This window comes from Lutra lutra, chromosome 1, assembly GCF_902655055.1.
Source record: "Lutra lutra chromosome 1, mLutLut1.2, whole genome shotgun sequence".
Classification (NCBI taxonomy): Eukaryota; Metazoa; Chordata; class Mammalia; order Carnivora; family Mustelidae; genus Lutra; species Lutra lutra.
Genome location: NC_062278.1, coordinates 57,315,548 through 57,335,158, shown reverse-complemented (window position 1 = coordinate 57,335,158; position 19,611 = coordinate 57,315,548). Strand labels below are relative to the sequence as shown.

At 39.2% G+C, this 19,611-nt stretch overlaps 1 protein-coding gene across 1 annotated transcript in view; it reads left to right on the top strand.

Moving 5' to 3' along the window:
- MORC1 (MORC family CW-type zinc finger 1) overlaps positions 1–19,611 on the top strand; it is a 177,694-nt gene that overhangs the window by 14,277 nt on the left and 143,806 nt on the right. Inside the window, exons 5-8 of the mRNA XM_047690254.1 lie at positions 2,716–2,806; positions 3,476–3,584; positions 11,378–11,537; positions 13,961–14,066. Of these exons, the coding sequence (XP_047546210.1) occupies positions 2,716–2,806; positions 3,476–3,584; positions 11,378–11,537; positions 13,961–14,066 (466 nt within the window). The remainder of the gene's footprint in view (positions 1–2,715; positions 2,807–3,475; positions 3,585–11,377; positions 11,538–13,960; positions 14,067–19,611) is intronic.

The window sequence follows — 19,611 nt, the reverse complement described above, 5'->3', positions numbered from 1 at the left end:
AATATCTTACTCAGGTCTCATTCTGACTTTGTTGGGATAATTTTGATTTCTCCAGGTGATTTTGACTCAAGGTATTGTTGGTTCCTTAGTGTTTAAAAGAAAGAAGAGAGTTTGTGAGAAAATCATGATGAAAAAAAAGTTTTGTTTTTCACTTCTAGGCTGACCGTTAAGTTCATTTTCCTGAATATCTAAATAACAAAATGTATGATATATTCTAAGGCACTTCCTTAAATGAAAAGAAAATAGAAAAAGAAGCAACTCCTTTTATAATATGGCCACGAGCAAAATGATGAAAACACAGAAAAATGGCAAATGCTCATCTTCAGAAGGAACTCACACTTTAGTTGAAATATACAGGACTATTTTTTTTTAAGATTTTATTTATTTGACAGAGAGAGAGATCACAAGTAGAGAGAGAGAGAGGAGGAAGCAGGCTCCCTACCTAGCAGAGAGCCTGATGTGGGACTCGATCCCAGGACCCTGAGATCATGAGCTGAAGGCAGAGGCTTAACCCACTGAGCCACCCAGGCAGCCCAATATACAGGACTATTTTTAAAAGCCTGCTGGTGTTGAGAGAGCAATTCCTATTAATATCAGTTGGAAATTGGGGCACCTGGGTGGCTCAGTTGGTTAAGCATCTGCCTTCTGCTCAGCTCATGATCCCAGGGGCCGGGCATCTGGCTCCCTGTTCAGCAGGGAGTCTGCTTCTTCCTCTCCCTCTGCCCCTATGTCCCCTCCCCACCTTGCCCAGCTTGTGTTCAAGCTCTCTCTCAAATAAGTAAATAAAATCTTTTAAAGAAAAACATTGAAAATCAAGTAATAATTTGGAAGGAAGAGTTTATCTGATGACTAAAGGTAGAACCTGTCTGTGGCCCAAACTGAGTTAAATCAACCTTGACCCAGAGGGTGACTGAAGGAATTTTCACTCTTGGCTTCCAGTCTCCCCCATCATGGTCCATTCCTCACACAGCGATCCCAAGGGTATTTTCTTTTAATAAAAATGACCTCGGGGCACCAGGGTGGCTCAGTTGGTTAAGATTAAACATCTGCCTTCAGCTCAGGTCATGATCCCAGGTTTCTGGGATTGAGCCCCGCATCAGGCTCCCTGCTTAGCAGAGAGCCTGCTTCTCTTTCTCCCTCTGCTGCTCCCCCTGCTTGTGTGCCCACTTGCTCACTCTCTCTGTCAAATAAATAAAATCATTACAAAAAGATATGTATAATACAAATTATCACCTCGTATCCTTCCCCTGCTTAAAACCCTTAGTGGTTTTTCATTACTTTGGGATATAACTTATACTCCCCAGTAATGCTTCCTGTTTCTCACATTATTTAGCCTTTGTCCACCTCTTTGACCATTTCTCATTGTGCTCACTCTCTTGCTTGTAACATTCCAGCCACACCTGCTGGCCTGTCATTTGTAGCTCATCTCAGATGTCACCTCATGAAAGAAGCCTTCCCTGATCATTCTGTCTGAGGGCCACACCTCTGTTAATTCTCTATCACATTACCCTGGTTTTATTTTCTTCACTAATGTTCTTAGAAATTATCTTGTTTGTTTGTTTCTAATCTGCTTTTCCTACCATGACATAAAGTTGTGGTGGGCAGGGGTCATGTCAGTGTTCTGTATCAATTCCCAGAACTCCAGCCACCATATGTGGGAGTCTGGGAGGTATGCTTTGAAAACCACAGAATATGGTCTCTGACAGCCTTGGATTGTTATCCTTACAGTCGCATTCATCAGCTGTTTCACCTTGGATGCATTATGTATACTTTGAACTTGAATTTCCTCAATCATAACATGCAGATCATCATCACAGTATCTATTCTGTATGTTTATTATAAATGTTATATAGACAATGCATGTAAAATATATGCTGTTTAGCATATACTAAACAGTAAAGGAAGCTAATATTGTTATTTTGGATACCCTCACTTAATTATAAGAACACTTATAAGAACATGTGATAAAATGTCCAGTTGGCTGCAGACAAGCAGTGTCTGCACATAGACTGAGACAGGTCTTTGGGACACTTTCAGAGCACATATTCAGGTATGCCCATTGGGAGACCCGTTTCTATCCTTCCCTGTTTCTCTAGGAGCATTCTGGTTTCTGGAAGTATGTATATTTTGAAGTTCAGACAATTCTCTAGAATTCCAGAATGCTCTGGAGAGATCTGGAGAATGACTCTGAGAGTCTGGAACAAGTGGCCCTTCATCCCCAGTGAGTGTCAGACCAGAAGCCGTTCTGCCCCGCTCAGTCTTCCATGGAGCTGGCTAAGGGCCAAATTCATGGAAAATGATTAGTGGTATGGATAATTGTAACACTTAAAATTAATTGGCACTTATTAAGTATATTGTGTTCAGAGTTTCACAAACAAATGATCACATTTGATGTATTTGTCTTCATCAACAACTCTATAATATCGGTCTTAGTACTTTTTTAGAGATGAGGAAATCAAGACTCAGAGTTTAAACTCTGTTTACCCAAGGTCATGTGGCTAGGTCTGTTTGACCTCTTTCAATATATCACAGTTAAGATCCTGGTCAGAATGTGAAGCCTGTCTCTGGACTCCACATTGAGCTGTACCTGGCCTGACCCAAGACATAGGGGTTTGTCCTAATGTCCTGAGATACGTGTGATATTCTGACAACTGGACCGATGGCCAGTGTCAATGACTCTTAATTTCTAACCACCTAAATGTCTGTCAATTATAGAGGAAGCTTCAGAAATCATTTACTTTGGAACATCCAAGAAACGGTCATCAGCCTTGAAGTTTATTGGGCAATATGGTAATGGTCTCAAAAGGTGAGAGATTTTTTTTCCTTTAAAGCATGTATTATTGATAATAGGAACAATTTTAATTTAAAGGCAGTCTTACACAGAACGATCTAGGTTTGTAAAGCTTTAAAGATATATATAAACTGAAGGGTCCTATCATGTTTTGGGATTTCTATACTGAAAACTGACTTGGATCTTTACAACATTTGTAAATTTAATTCTCAAATAGGGGATGAATCATCTCTCAGGTGTGGTAGCAGAAGCCCTGAACTTCAGAGCTTCCTTGAATCTCTGTGTTCTCTTGTTTCTCAGAGCGTATGTTAGTTCAGGTGTAATATGTATCCACAACTTATTTTATTAGTCTGCCTCCATGGAAGGCGAGGACAAGAGTAAATTGTCACCCATTTCACTCCTGCTATGGGCGCATGATTGTTCTTCTCTTGAGTCCTGGACAGCACCTTACTTCTAGCAGTCCTGTCTTAAGCAAGGGTGTAGAGCTGGATTGGTTTAAATCCATCTGCTCTACTTGGAGAAAAAAAAAAATCAAATTATTTTCACCCTTTTGGTGATGGGTCAGCAAAACAGGGGCGTTACTTCTGTGAAAGAACAATTCATTATAGTGCAGTTTTGTGCCCGCCTCTTTCTTCTTTTCATTGTTTAAGATGTAAACCAGTATGTTCTTGATTTTTAATATAGTGGATCCATGAGGATTGGGAAAGACTTTATTCTTTTTACCAAGAAGGAAGAAACGATGACCTGCGTGTTTTTTTCTCAGACATTCTGTGAAAGAGAAGGTCTTACTGAGGTAAGAGTTGAGATTTTTCCTTTGGTTTCCATAGTAACAGTGTTTTTTCATTTACTATCTCAGGAGGTGAAGTCTACAGTGGTTCTTTTCTGATTATGATTTAGAAATTTAGGAATGTATTTGGGAAATGGAGAGAAGGTGGCTGGACATTCTGAGCAGGTCATTGGAACCTGTCCTGTTGACCAATCTTTTTTTTTTTTTTTTTTTTTTTTTTTTTTAAGGAATCCATGGGCACTTACTTTTCTTGGGTAGTATTTTTTAAAATAGATTTTATTTATTTATTAGAGAGTACGAGCGTGAGCACAGTGGGGGGCAGAGGAAGAAGGGAAAGCAGGCTTCTTGCTGAGTAGGGAGCCTGATGCATGGCTCCATCCCAGGACCCTGAGATCATGACCTAAGCCAAATCCTATGCTTAACCAACTGAGCCACCCAGGTGCCCCCCTGTTGACCCTTCTTGAGTGGCTTATTAACTCCTAGGCAGTTTTCAGAATGTTATTTTCATTATCCATATACCCGAATCTCCCAGCATAAGAGGCTCCCTTTGGCACAGTGAGCTTTTTGGAGCTTTTGGAGCCTGCAAAACATTTCCCCTATTTATGCCATAAATGGGTTATCATTTTAAAAATAACTTTTGGGGGCGCCTGGGTGGCTCAGTGGGTAAAAGCCTCTGACTTTGGCTCAGGTCATGATCCCAGGGTCCTGGGATCCAGGGTCTCTCTGCTCAGCAGGGAACCTGCTTCCTCCTCTTTCTCTGCCTGATTCTCTGCCTACTTGTGATCTCTGTCTGTCAAATAAATAAATTAAAAAAATCTTTAAAAAAATAAATAAAAAATAAAAATAAATTTTGGGTTAAAAGACTTGGAATACAAAATCTAAAGAAAATGAGTGTAAAATGGACTTAAAACTGAAACCCCGGTGACCATAATTTCAACTCCATCTGATGACCTAGCTATGCTTTATTAATTTGCAGTGTCTGAGCTTCACTATTCAGAATGTCAGTGTGATTCAATACAGCAAATGAGGTTAAGAAACTACCAGCACTTCTACCCTGTGGAAGGTAGAAAACCAGCAGGAGATCATTTGACCATCGAAGTGGTCACAAAATATAGGCAAAACACATGTGAATTGGACACATAACAAAATGAGGGTGTTTAAGAAGAATGGCATTCAGCATACTCATGGATTTCTGCTGTTACAGAATTGTCAAAAGCAGTGGTATGGATGGAGAGATTAGAGAGCCTTGATTGGTCCACGAGGGTTTTATGGAGTGAGTACCACTTGCTGCTGGAAAGGCTGGTATATGGAGAGAAGTGGCACGTGCAACTCTCAGACCTGGAGAGGAGTATGGGGGTGGAAGGATGGTGGAACTGTGAGGTTGTTCCTAGGGATGCAGCATGCCCACGGGCCACAGTGGGGTCGGGTCAGAGAGGCAACATTTTGTAGGCAATAGGGAGTAGCTGAGTGGGAGATTGATAGAAGGAAAAGCAATGGTTTAAGAATTGATGTTGCCATTTATGTATGTAAAGGCATGGAAAATTGGGCCAAAGCTGAGGTTATTAGCTCTCCTAAAATGGGCCATTTCCCCATAAAAAAAAAAAAAGCAAAAAATTAAAACCAGCAACCCCTTCCCATTTCTACTTCTACTTCCACCCAGGCAATCTCTTTCAACAATATTAGCTGATTTTTTTCAATATTTTCCTGCATTGCTGTATAACATACATATTGCTACTTCTTGATTTCATGTATTGTGTATTAACTGTTCATTATAAAAAGATTTCTATATTATTTCCTCTGTATCACACGTACATATCTTTCCAATTCTCCATCCTCAACATAGCTCCATTGTAAGTTTACTTATGCTAATGTTCAGTATTTACATTATAAGACTGTATAAACACTATTCACAACTATATCCTGTCATAAAGTGTTTTTTCCTTTTTCTGCACAATTCTTATTCTTCCTGGAATTAATAATTGTCTGCTTTGTGTTCTGTGTACTTACTGCTGTCACTGAGTACTTGCTTGGTTTTCTGTCTTTATCACTATGTTAGTTCCAGTCTCCAGCTGTACTCTTCTCAGTCCCATCTTCCTGAAGACTGTGTTCCGGAGTCTTCTGTGCTACCCCTCACTCCTGGTGGTGTTCCGCTGTGCTCCTTGGACCTGCCCTTTCCAACACATCCTCCGTTAGCTTTCTTTCTTTCTTTTTAAAGATTTTATTTGTTTATTTGACAGAGAAAGATCACAAGTATGCAGAGAGGCAGGCAGGGGGTGGGGTGGGGCGGGAAGCAGGCTCTCTGCTGAGCAGAGAGCCAGATGTGGGACTCTATCCCAGGACCCTGAGATCATGACCTGAGCTGAAGGCAGAGGTTTAACCCACTGAGCCACCCAGGTGCCCCTCTCCGTTAGCTTCCTTAATAAGGATGCATGAGAGGTCAAGTATTTTGAGTCTTCACATGCATGAAAATATTTTTATCCTACCTGAACACTCAATGATAGTTTGGCTTGGTATTATTTGTAGGTTGAAATGAATTTTCCTTCAGGAACTGGAAACCATTGCTCCATTATCATCTTATTTCCAGCATTGTCATTGAGAAGTCTGAAGCCATTTTAATTTCCGAGTCTCTTCTTATCCTCTATCTACTCTTTGAAGTCAGTAGAACTTCTCTTTGCCTACTCAGAACTACTCAGAACTACTCTTTGTCTCCAGTGTTCTGATTTAAGTATTTTGCTTTTGGATGGGTGTATTTGCTTCCATTGTGCTGGTTGCTTACTGGACATTTTCAATTTAGAAATACGTGTCCTTCAGTTTGGGAATATTTTTCTGTAATAGCTAATGGTTTTCTTCCATTCATATTCTCTTTCTTTTTACAACTTCTCTTCTTAGCTCTTGGACATCTGGGACTGGTTCTTTGATTTTCTTATCTTTTCTTTCCTATTTTCTGTGTTTTATTTTCTGGGAGGTTTTCTATTTATTTATTTATTTATTTAATTTATTTTCAGCTTAACAGTATTCATTGTTTTTGCACCACACCCAGTGCTCCATGCAATATGTGCCCTCTCTGGGAGGTTTTCTAACATTTATTCTTCCAATCTTATTATAAATATTTTTCTGTAGTCATATTCTTCATTTCTAAGAAGTGTGTTAAAGTCTGTCAGTATTCTTTTTTAAAGACATATAGTTCTCTTTCATGGATACAGTAATTCCTTTTAGCACTCTGGGTTTCTTTCTTTCTTTTTTTTTTTTTCAATTTTTATTTATTTTTTAAACTTTCTTTTCAGTGTTCCAAGATTCATTGTTTATGCACCACACCCAGTGCTCCATGCAATACGTGCCCTCCATAATACCCACCACCAGGCTCACCCAACCCCCCACCCCATCCCCTCCAAAACCCTCAGTTTGTTTCTCAGCATCCACAGTCTCTCATGGATCATCTCCCCCTCCAATTTCCCCCAACTCCCTTTTCCTCTTCATCTTCCCATGTCATCCGTGTTATTTCTTATGCTCTACAAATAAGCAAAACCATATGATACTTGACTCTCTCTGCTTATTTCACTCAGCATAATCTCTTCCAATCCTGTCCATGTTGATACAAAAGTTGGGTATTAATCCTTCTGATGGAGGCATAATACTCTGTAGTATATATGAACTATATCTTCTTTATCCATTCTTCCGTTGGAGGGCGTCTTGGTTCTTTCCACAGTTTGGTGACTGTGGCCATTGCTGCTATGAACATTGGCGTACAGTTGACCCTTCTTTTCACTACATCTGTATTTTTGAGGTAAATACCCAATAGTGCAATTGCAGGGCCATAGGAAAGCTCTATTTTTAATTTCTTAAGGACTCTCCACACTGTTTTCCAAAGTGTCTGCCCCAACTTGCGTTCCCAGCAACAGTGTAATAGGGTTCCCCTTTCTCCACATCCTCTCCAACACATGTTGTTTACTGTCTGGTTAATTTTGACCATTCTACCTGGTATAAGGTGGTATCTCAATGTAGTTTTGATCTGAATCTCTCTGATGGCTAGTGATGATGAACGTTTTTTCATGTGTCTGTTAGCCATTTGTATGTCTCCTTTGGAGAGGTGTCTGTTCATGTCTTCTGCCTATTTTTGGATGTGATTATCTGTTTTGTGTGTGTTGAGTTTGAGGGATTCTTTATAGAACTTGGATATCAGCCCTTTGTCTGTAGTGTCATTTGCGAATATTTTCTCCCATTCCATGGGTTGCCTCTTTGTTTTGTTGACTGTTTCCTTTGCTGTGCAGAAGCTTTTGATCTTGATGAAGTCCCAAAAGTTCATTTTCACTTTTGTTTCCTTTGCCTTTGGAGACATATCTTGAAAGAAGTTGCCATGGCCGATGTCGAAGAGGTTACTGCCTGTGTTCTCCTCTAGGATTCTGATGGATTCCTGCCTCACGTTGAGGTCTTTTATCCATTTTGATTTTATCTTTGTGTATGGTGTAAGAGAATGGTAAAGTTTCATTCTTCTACACATAGCTGTCCAATTTTCCCAGCACCATTTATTGAAGTGACTGTCTTTTTTCCACTGGATATTTTTTCCTGCTTTGTTGAAGATTATTTGACCATAGAGTTGAGGGTCCATATCTGGGCTCTCTACTCTGTTCCACTGGTCTATGTATCTGTTTTTGTGCCAGTACCATGCTGTCTTGGTGATCACAGCTTTGTAGTAAAGCTTGAAATCAGGCAACGTGATGCCTCCAGTTTTGTTTTTCTTTTTCAACATTTACTTAGCAATTCGGGGTCTCTTCTGGTTCCATACAAATTTTAGGGTTGTTTGCTACAGCTCTTTGAAAAATGCCAGTGGAATTTAAGTAGGAATGGCATTGAAAGTATAGATTTCTCTAGGCAGTATAGACATTTTAACAATGTTTATTCTTCCGATCCAAGAGCATGGAATGGTCTTCCATCTTTTTATGTCTTCAATTTCTTTTATGAGTGTTCTATAGTTCCTGGAGTACAGATCCTTTACCTCTTTGGTTGGGTTTATTCCAGATATCTTATGGTTTTGGATGCTATAGTAAGTGGAATCGTTTCTCTCATTTCCTTTCTGTATTTCCATTGTTAGTGTATAAGAAAGCAACTGATTTCTGTACATTGATTTTGTATCCTGCCACATTACTGAATTGCTGTATAAGTTCTAGTAGTTTGGGGGTGGAGTCTTTTGGGTTTTCCATATAAAGTACCAAGTCATCTGTGAAGAGGGAGAGTTTGACTTCTTCATTGCCAGTTTGGATACCTTTTATTTCTCTTTGTTGTCTGATTGCTGTTGCTGGGACTTCTAATATTATGTTGAACAAGAGTGGCAAGAGTGGGCATCCTTGCCGTATTCCTGATCTCAAAGGGAAGGCTGTCAGCTTTTCTCCATTGAGGATGATATTCGCTGTGGGTTTTTCATAGATAGATTTTATGAAGTTCAGGAATGTTCTCTCTATCCCTATACTTTGAAGCGTTTTAATCAGGAACAGATGCTGTGTCTTATCAAATGCTTTTCTGCATCAATTCAGAGGACCTATGGTTCTTCTCTCCACTCTTACTGATTTGTTCTATCACATTGATTGATTTGTGAATGTTGAACCACCCCTGCATCCCATGGATAAACCCCACCTGGTCACGGTAGATAATCTTTTTAATATACTGTTGGATCCTATTAGCTAGGATCTTGTTGAGAATCTTAGCATCCATATTCGTAAGGGATGTTGGTCTGAAATTCTTTTTGGTGGGGTTTTTACCTGGTTTGGGGATCAGGGTAATACTGGCTTCATAAAAAGAGTCTGGAAGTTTTCCTTCTGCTTCAATTTTTTGAAAGAGCTTCAGGAGAATAGGTATTATTTCTTCTTTGAAAGTTTTGTAGTATTCCCCACGGAATCTGTCAGGTCCTGGGCTTTTGTTTTTTGGAGGTTTTGATCACTGCTTCAATCTCGTTACTAGGTATTGGTCTACTCAGGTTGTCAGTTTCTTCCTGATTCAGTTTTGGAGGTTTATAGGTTTCCAGGAATGCATCCATATCGTCTAGGTTGCTTAATTTATTGGCATATAACTGTTGATAATAATTTCTGATGATTGTTTCTATTTCCTTGCTGTTATTAATGATCTCTCCCTTTTCATTCATAATTTTATTAATTTGGGTCCTCTCTTCTTTTGGATTAGTTTGGCCAATGGTTTATAGATCTTATTGATTCTTTCAAAAAACCAGCTTCTAGTTTTGTTGATGCGTTCTACTGTATCTTTAGTTTCTCTTTCATTGATCTCTGCTCAATCTTATTATTTCCTATCTTGTGCATGGAGTTGGCTTAATTTGTTGTTGATCCTTTAAGGTGTAAAGAGAGCTGGTGTATTCTGGATTTTCAATTTTTTTGAGGGAGGCTTGGATGGCTATGTATTTCCCCATTAGGACTGCCTTTACTGTATCTCATAGGTTTTGGACTGAAGTGTCTTTATGCTCATTGGTTTCCATGAATTGTTTAAGTTCTTTGATTTCCTGGTTGATCCAAACATTCTTTTTTTTTTTTTTTAATTTTATTTATTTATTTGACAGACAGAGATCACAAGTAGCCAGAGAGGCAGGCAGAGAGAGAGGAGGAGAAGCAGGCTCCCTGTTGAGCAGAGAGCCCGATGTGGGGCTTGATCCCAGGACCCTGGGATCATGACCTGAGCCGAAGGCAGAGGTTTTAACCCACTGAGCCTCCCAGGCACTCCAGATCCAAACAGTCTTAAGCAAGGTGGCCTTTTAGCACTTTGAAGGTGTTAATGATTTTTTTCCCTGAAATTTTCATCTTCCTTGTATGGTTTTGGTTTCTGATGAGTTGCTTTGTTTGTGCTTATTTATTTGATCTGTTTTTGTCATATTAGAGGCTTTTCTCAGATGGTTATCAAGCCTGAATACTTTAAAGAGTATTCCAGTACAGTTTCAATGGAAAGCTCTGCAAGAATGGGGTTGGGGGTGGGGGTCTTGGCGGCTATGAGTGTCATAATAGTGAGCCCTAGCTGAGCTGTATTGTTGGGAAACCCTCAGTGTAATTTTTGTTATGTCTTTCCTTCTGGGCTAGTCCAGTTTCTCAGAGAAGGCTCCTATAGTCTTCTGCCTGAAGGCCTAGCTGACAGCTTTCTGGGACCCAAATGGGAAAAGAAATCTGGGTTCTCAGCACCCAGTATGTATTCTTTAACCCTGCTAATCTCCGTAAGGTCCCCCTGACAACTGTACCTGATATATCCTCTAATCCAGAAATGCTTTGTTCTGTTCTTTCCAGAGAATAAGCATCTAGTCTCTGTGGAGGTGGGGGAGCTAGTGCCAGATGGGAGTCTGGATGCTACTTCAATTTCTCTTCCCCTTTCTCCCATCCCCAAAGTGAACTCATGCCATCCATCTCTGAGTCTTTTAGGGTATTCCAAATAATAATCAGACTGGTTTTCTCTTCTGGCATGGGCCTCAGATTGGTTTTCCTGGATTTGCTGCCATGTACTCTTCAGCTTCTAACATGCTGACACTGTTGTTCCCTCTGCCATCCTACCCATATTTCGTTAGGGGCTGAAGTAGATTCCATCTGTCCCCACATTCTACAATGGAGCCTTTTAGAATAACACTCTTTGAGTATACATAATTAGTTTGTGTCTCTTTCTTATAAAACTAGAATACAGGGGGAAATAAACTTTTAACTTTGTGTGTTGTACTTTGGCTAGATGAAGAATGGACTGAATTAGGATCAGATGAGAGGATGATGGTTTTTATTTGTGTACTTCGTAGTAAATTGTTGTGTGTATGTGTGTGTGTTTTATAGGTTGTGGTTCCAATACCTTCATGGTTAACAAGAACCAGAAAATCTGTCACAGATGATCCTCAAAAATTATCAACGGAATTGTCTATAATTTTTAAGTACTCTCCATTTAGAAATGAAGCTGAACTGATGCAGCAGTTTGATGTGATCTATGGGAAATGTGGTAAGATCATCCAAACTCTGAAGTTTTGTTAGAAGTATTTTGTTTTTAGTATCTTTCAAAAGATACTCTACATACACTTTTATATTTTTTTCTATTTATAATACCATGCAGGATCTCACATGTGGGCAGTCATTCATTGTATCCACAGGAATTTTGTCTTAAGTGAATCCAAACATGAATAGCTCCAAGTCCCTGACACTGGAAGAAAGAGTTGTACTTGGATGAGCTTGGTGAAGGCTGGATGAGAAGGGGTGGCATAGTCTGTGACCCCAGGGAATCCAAAGTCCCTGCACTACATAGCAGAATTAGGACATGCTTACTGCAGGGTCTACGACTAGATGATCTCATATATATAAGACAGTTAGCAGTATATAAGCCAGTGAATCCAGGTTTCTGAGGCATAGAGTTTCTGTTTTTTCTGTATTCTTTCAACCTGCACCAGCTTTCTACTCAACATGTAGAATGCCCTGTGTCTACTAACATTTTCCAGTGCCAGTCCTTCTCTAGATGTTTGCCTTTCTTATCTGGAAACAAGAAGAATCCTACTCTAGAGAAAACTATGTGCATTTTCCTTTTTGGAACTCCTTGATTTAGATAATGTTTTTAGTGAAATTCTTTTTTTTTTTAAGAATATATATATATATGGGGCGCCTGGGTGGCTCAGTGGGTTAAGCCTCTGCCTTTGGCTCAGGTCATGATCTCAGGGTCCTGGGATTGAGTCCCGCATCGGGCTCTCTGCTCAGCGGGGAGCCTGCTTCCTCCTCTCTCTCTCTGCCTGCCTCTCTGCCTACTTGTGATCTCTGTCAAATAAATAAATAAAATACTTTTTAAAAAAAGAATATATATATATATATATATTTGAGAGAGCGCAAGCCAGGGGGAGACAGAGGGAGAGGGAGAAGCAGACTCCCTGTTCTACCCCACGACCCTGGGATCGTGACCTGAGCCAAAAGCAGGCACTTAACCCACTGAAATTCTGAAAAATTTGTTTCTGACTTGGCTTGTATTACCTTCAAAATTTGTTCTCTAATTTATGGCATTTTGTTTAAAAATGATTTTTTGTATCCTTTCCCTTTTAGAGGAAAACTAGTGGCAACTCAATAAATACTAATCTTCTTAATGTATACATGTTATACTTTATTTTTTTTTCTAATTTTTGGGGAGAGAGCGGATGCAAGCAGTGGGGGAGGGACAGAAGGAGAAAGAGAAACAGAATCTTAGGCAGGTTGCACGCTTAGCGCAGAACCCAAGTTGGGCCTTGATCTCGCGACCTGGAGATCATGACCTGAGCCGAAATTAAGAGTCAGACCCTCAACCGACTGAGCCACCCATGCACCCCTATACATGACATAATTTAAGGACAGCTAATGTTAACTTGTTAGCTGACTTTTAATTGTGAAATACTCATGTAAGTACTAATGAAGGGTGTGCTGTTTCTTGAATACTTTTCTAAATGTTTTATTAAAAATTAACACATTTAATTCTCAAAATAATTTATGTGTTCTGTTGTGTAGATTAGAAAAAATTAGGTTCAAAGAAGTTAGGAAACTTATCTGAGGTCATTGTGCTGGTAAATAAATGGTTGATCCAGGATTTGGACACAGGCATTCTTAGTCACTGTGCTGTTTGTTCTCTCTTGTGTTTTAGTACTACTAAGAGAAGTATAATTGGTTGTTCTTTTAATTTCTCTGACAATCCTGTTTGCCTTTGTATCATAATCAATTTTGTAAAGAATTTGGATTATTTTGTTAACTATGCTGTAGAGCTGGGGTCAGCAAATGTGGCCTGCAGGTCAAACCCAGCAATGCTTGTTTTTGTAAATGAAGTTTTATTGGAATATAGCCACACTCATTCATTTATGTATTCTCTGTGGCAGCTTTCATGCTACAGTGATGGAGGTAAGTTGTGAATAGACGTGGCAGAGACCATTTGGCCTGCAAAGCCTGAAATGTTTGTTATCTGGCCCTTTACAAAAAAAGTTTGCCAACACCTGTTATGGGGTCTAAAAGGAATTCTTTGTATCTGTACAAATTTTAAAAACTCATCTTTGTTCTTATGTGCATTGATTATAGTTCCACCAGTGAGACCTTTACCTACAATACAAATTTTAGCTCAGACTCCTAACAGTTTTCATAATGCAAATTATGAAAAGAGTGCCAAGGTGTAGAATCTACATTGAGAGACTTATAATGAATTGAATAGGAATAAGCACAATAACACAGAAACTCAACACTCTTTGGCAGAGAGTGGAATTTGCCGTGAGACTTATATCTTGGAACTTACCCAGGCATATTACTTACTGAAGTACAGAAGGAAATTTGGTCTAGAGTTGGCTTAATTCCATAGATGAGATAATAGCACTATAACTAATATTTAGTGTAATTAAAGTATTGACAAGTCAAATGTCCTTTTTTTCCTACTAGGTACTTTGCTGGTTATTTATAACTTGAAGCTTTTGCTTAGTGGAGAACCAGAGTTGGATATTAAGACCGACAAGGAAGATATACTAATGGCTGGAGCTCTTGAGGAGTGAGTAGTGTTTGTATTTGACAGGATGTCTCTCAGTGATGGCAGCGAGCTGGCTTTGGAGCTCTGTGTCCTGGTTCTAGGTCTGAGGCCCCTGTTCTTAGGTTCTAGGAACCTCCCCACTAGGTTCTAGGACAGTTCATTTTTTCCCAATTACTGATGAAGTAAGTTAGGCTAAACCACTGATTCCCAAACCTGGCTCACTCTCTGAATGACCTGGATAGCTTCTTAAGAAGTATAGGATTTTGTCTTATCTCAGACTGTGTTGAATCAGAAACCTCCCAGTATCAGGCCCCGGAATCAACATTTTTCACATGTTCCCCAGGTGACTCAGAGGTGGCTGCACATTTGGGAACCACTGGAATAGCACCTCTAAGCTTCTGTAATTCCGAAACTCCTATTTGATGAATATCAAAACTGAAAAAAACCCTTAGAGTTCACTATCCATAACATGTCATTAAAATTGGGCATCAGTGGGCACCTGGGTGGCTTGGTTGGTTGGCGACTGCCTTTAGCTTGGTTTGTGATCCGGGAGTCCCGGAATGGGGTCCTGCATCAGGCTCCCTCATTGGCTGGGAGTCTTCTTCTCCCTCTGACCCTCTCCCTTCTTGTGCTTTCTCTCTCACTCTCTCTCTCAAGTAAATAAATAAAATCTTTTTTTTTTAAAGATTTATTTATTTATTTATTTGACAGATCACAAGCAGGCAGGGAGAGAGAGAGAAGCAGGCTCCCTGCTGAGCAGAGAGCCCGATGTGGGGCTCGATCCCAGGACCCTGAGACCATGACCTGAGCTGAAAGCAGAGGCTTTAACCCACTGAGCCACCCAGGCACCCAATAAATAAAATCTTAAAAAAAAAAGGGGGGGGGTGCATCATTGTGGTGTGAAGCAAAAAGAAATAGGACCAGCTGACAATTCAGAATGGCGCTATGAACTTCATAGTTGTAGTTTATAAGTAAATAAATTGACACATCATTTTTCCTGGCTCTTAGGGATCTGTAGGAACAGAATAAGGAAGCATTGACAAGTGTGAGTGAAAAGGATAGAGAAATAATGAAACAGTGACTGAACCTAAGTTTTTCCAAAATAACTTTGTATTTGAAACTTAGCATCTTGAGCCCACAGTCTCTTAGTGTCAGAACTCTGGAGCTAGAAGGGATTTTGAAAGAGTTAAATTCAGACTGATTCATTTTAATTAAATACTGGTATTGTCCAGTGGAAATGGAATGAGAGACACAGATATTAACCCTATATGAAATCTAAATTTTCTAGTAGCCTCATTAGGAAAAGTAAAAAGAAACTGGTCAAATTAATTTTAATAATGTTTTGTTTAATCTGTTATATATAAAGTATAATTTTAATATGAAAAATATTAATGAGACATTTTGTACCCTTTTTCCTACTAAATCCTTGAAACCTAGTGTGTTTCTTAAACCTAGTGTGTTTCTTACACAGATAGTGTGTGTCAGTTTGGACTAGGGCCCAACAGCCACATATGGACAGAGGCTACCATATTGGACAGTGCAATTTTAGATTAAGAGACCAAGACTCAAGTAAATACATAAAATTAACAGAGAATTTCTTCTTTCTTTGAGGTGAAATTTGAAAGTCCCTTCCCCAGTTAGAAAATTTAATGTTTGATAATGCACTTTTAGATTATCTTTTCTTTTTTCTAATTTATATTTTTCCTCATTTCATTCTAATGTATTATTCTTGATTTATACAGAAATGAAGGTTTTTGTCTCTTAGAAAAAAAAATCCAGCCTCATTACTATTGTACAAATGCTGGGAACCCTTTGGCAACATTAACACGCCGATATCAGAAAGGAGGCACAGACCTGTTACTGGCACCTCCATTACCACCTCCTCTTTACCCCGGCCCTGCCCTTCTCACAGCCGCTTCCAAAACCAGTATCTCATGCTCTTTAAAAGCTCTGAACCCAAATTTTCTAACAGTTGTCTGTCAGAGTGCCTTGGCATTTCAGCACTAGCATCGGAAAACAAACACATTATTAGAGGAATAATTTGACAGCTAATTTCTTTGGGAAAAAGTTCTTACTGTTTCCAGATTGTTTAATGAAGTCAGAAGCTTCTTAAGCCATTTAAACAATCACAAAATGAAGAAAATGGGTCAGACCAGGACATGTACAGTTTAATTTTGGAACATTGACCACGTTGTATTTGTTTGTTTGATTTTTCTTTTCTTTTTTTTTTTTAAAGATTTTATTTATTTATTTGACAGAGAGAAATCACAAGTAGGCAGAGAGGCAGGCAGAGAGAGAGGAGGAAGCAGGCTCCCTGCCGAGCAGAAAGCCCGATGCGGGGCTTGAACCCAGGACCTGGGATCATGACCTGAGCCGAAGGCAGTGGCTTAACCCACTGAGCCACCCAGGCGCCCCAGTTTGTTTGATTTTTCAACATTTTTTGTAGTTTCATCATAAGAAAAGCTTTTTAAAGAAAGGGTGGAGGATTTTTATGAGGATGGGTTGTTGTAAAGAGGAGACATCATTTCTCTACCAAGGGTGCTATCTATACATTTCATGGCTTATGATACAAGTCTCACAGTAGTGCGAAAGAGGGACAGCAGTACCACCTTCTGGGGAGGAATGATGTGTAGTTTTCCCCTCTGAAAAGTCAGTGGGTCTGACATTAACACCCAATCCATCTTCATTAAGGGGCTGGAAAACTGTTAACTCTTACAGCCGACAGAATACTCTAGTCGAAGATGGATCTTTCTCTGACTCTTCTTCCATTTATGACTTCTGATACTTGAACTTCTTAAAGATTTTTTTTTTAAATTTATTTATTTGTCAGAGAGAGAGGGAGAGAGAGCAAGCACAGGCAGACAGAATGGCAGGCAGAGGCAGAGGGAGAAGCAGGCTCCCCGCCAAGCAAGGAGCCCGATGTGGGACTCGATCCCAGGACGCTGGGATCATGACCTGAGCCGAAGGCAGCTGCTTAACCAACTGAGCCACCCAGGTGTCCCTGATACTTGAACTTCTGATCAAGTACAGTTTACCTAATCTTGTTTTCAAGAACAAGTGGTTTAGTAATGTAACAACTCCTTTGCCATTTCTTTTTCTTGTGGTTATGGTGTCCCCTTAAAGCCCCTGGGCATGATTCTTCATCTGTTCTAAACAAGTTTCAAATCTTGGAACTATGCAATTTCCACCTTTGGTCTTAGACGGCGTGGTCCTGCTGATTCTGAAAATAATTTTCTACATAGAAATAGGAAAATTAAAGCCTTCAGACTTTTTTTCTGACACATTTTCTTCCAATTTTGTTTATTATAAAATCAAAGGTGAGACAGTATTTTTAAAAAATTTCAAAGAAAAGAATTTATCATAATTGATCAATAATTTTTATTATTCAATTCTGTTTTTTTAAGTATGATTTCTCCTTTTTTTGCATTTATGATTTGCTTCTGAACTTTAAGTTATTATGTAGTCTTGGTAAGTCTCATTTTATAATGATTTCTTGATAAGTGGTTTTACAATAGTACATTAAATTGATTCATCATAGATTCTATAGCGATTTCATTTTTGATAGTAGCATGGGTCCAAGTGTTTTACATTATTTTTAGATATTTTTTTTTGCTTTTTTATATTAACTTATAATGTATTATTTTCCGTAGGGGTACAGGTCTGTGAATCATCAGGCTTACACATTTCATAGCACTCACCATAGCACATACCCTCCCCACTGTCCATAACCCCACCACCCTATCCCTACCCCCCAACCCCCAGCAACCCTCAGTTTGTTTTGTGAGATTAAGAGTCTCTTATGTTTTGTCTCCCTCCCAATCCCATCTTGTTTCATTTTTTCTCTCCCTTCCCAGCCGTGACCCCCCACCCTGCCTCTCAAATTCCTCATATCAGAGAGATCATATGATAATTATCTTTCTCTGATTGACTTATTTCACTCAGCATGATACCCTCTAGTTCCATCCACATTATTGCAAATGGCAAGATTTCATTTTTGATGGCTGTATAGTATTCCATTTTGTATATATACCACATCTTTTTAATTTATTCATCGGTTGATCAGCATCTAGGCTCTTTCCATAGTTTGGCTATTGTGGACATTGCTGCTATAAACATTCGCGTGCACGTGCCCCTTTGGATCACTACATCTGTATCTTTAGGGTAAATACCCAGTAGTGCAAATGCTGGGTCATAGGGTAGCTCTCTTTTCAGCTTGTTGAGGAACCTCCATACTGTTTTCCAGAGTGGCTGCACCAGCTTATATTCCCACAACAGTGTAGGAGGGTTCCCCTTTCTCTGCATCCTTGCCAGCATCTGTCATTTCTTCACTGGTTAATTTTAGCCATTTTGACTGGTGGTATCTCATTGTGGTTTTGATTTGTATTTCCCTGATGCCGAGTGATACTGAGCACTTTTTCATGTGTCTGTTGGCCATTTGAATGTCTTCTTTGCAGAAATGTCTGTTCATGTTCTCTGCCCATTTCTTGATTGGATTATTTGTTCTTTGGGTGTTGAGTTTGAGAAGTTCTTTATAGATCTTGGATACTAGCCCTTTATCTGATATGTCATTTGTAAATACCTTCTCCCATTGTGTTGGTTGTCTTTTGGTTTTGTTGACTTTTTCTTTTGCTGTGCAAAAGCTTTTGATTTTGATGAAGTCCTAATAGTTCATTTGCCCTTGCTTCCCTTGCTTTTGGTGATATTTCTAGGAAGAAGTTGATGTGGCTGAGGTTCAAGAGGTTACTGCCTGTGTTCTCCTTAAGGATTTTGATGGATTCCTGTCTCACATTGAGGTCTTTCATCTACTTTCATTTATTTTTTTGTGTGGTGTAAAGAAATGGTCCAGTTTCATTCTTCTGCATGTGGCTGTCCAATTTTCCCAATACCATTTGTTGAAGAGACTTTTTTCTGTTGGACATTCTTTCCTGCTTTGTTGAAGATTAGTTGACCGTAGAGTTGAGGGTCCATTTCTGAACTCTCTATTCTGTTCCATTGATCTATGTGTCTGTTTTTGTGCCAGTACCATGTTGTCTTGATGATGACAGCTTTGTAATGAGCTTGAAGTCTGGAATTGTGATGCCACCAACTTTGGCTTTCTTTTTCAACATTCCTCTAGCTATTCAGGGTCTTTTCTGGTTCCATATAAATTTTAGGATTATTTATTCCATTCCTTTGAAAAAAATTGATGGTATATTGATAGGGATTACATTAAATGTGTAGATTGCTCTAGGTAGCATAGACATTTTCACAATATTTGTTCTTCCCATCTGTGACATAGAATAGTTTTCCATTTCTTTGTGTCTTCCTCAGTTTTTATGAGTACTTTATAGTTTTCTGAGTACAGATTCTTTGCCACTTTGGTTAGGTTTATTTCTAGGTATTTTATGGTTTTGGGTACAATTGTAAATGGGATTGACTCCTTAATTTCTCTTTCTTCTGTCTTGCTGTTGGTGTATAGAAATACAACTGATTTCTGTGGATTGATTTTATATCCTGATACTTAATGAATTCCAGTATGAGTTCTAGCAGATTTGGCGTGGAGTCTTTTGGGTTTTCCACATAAAGT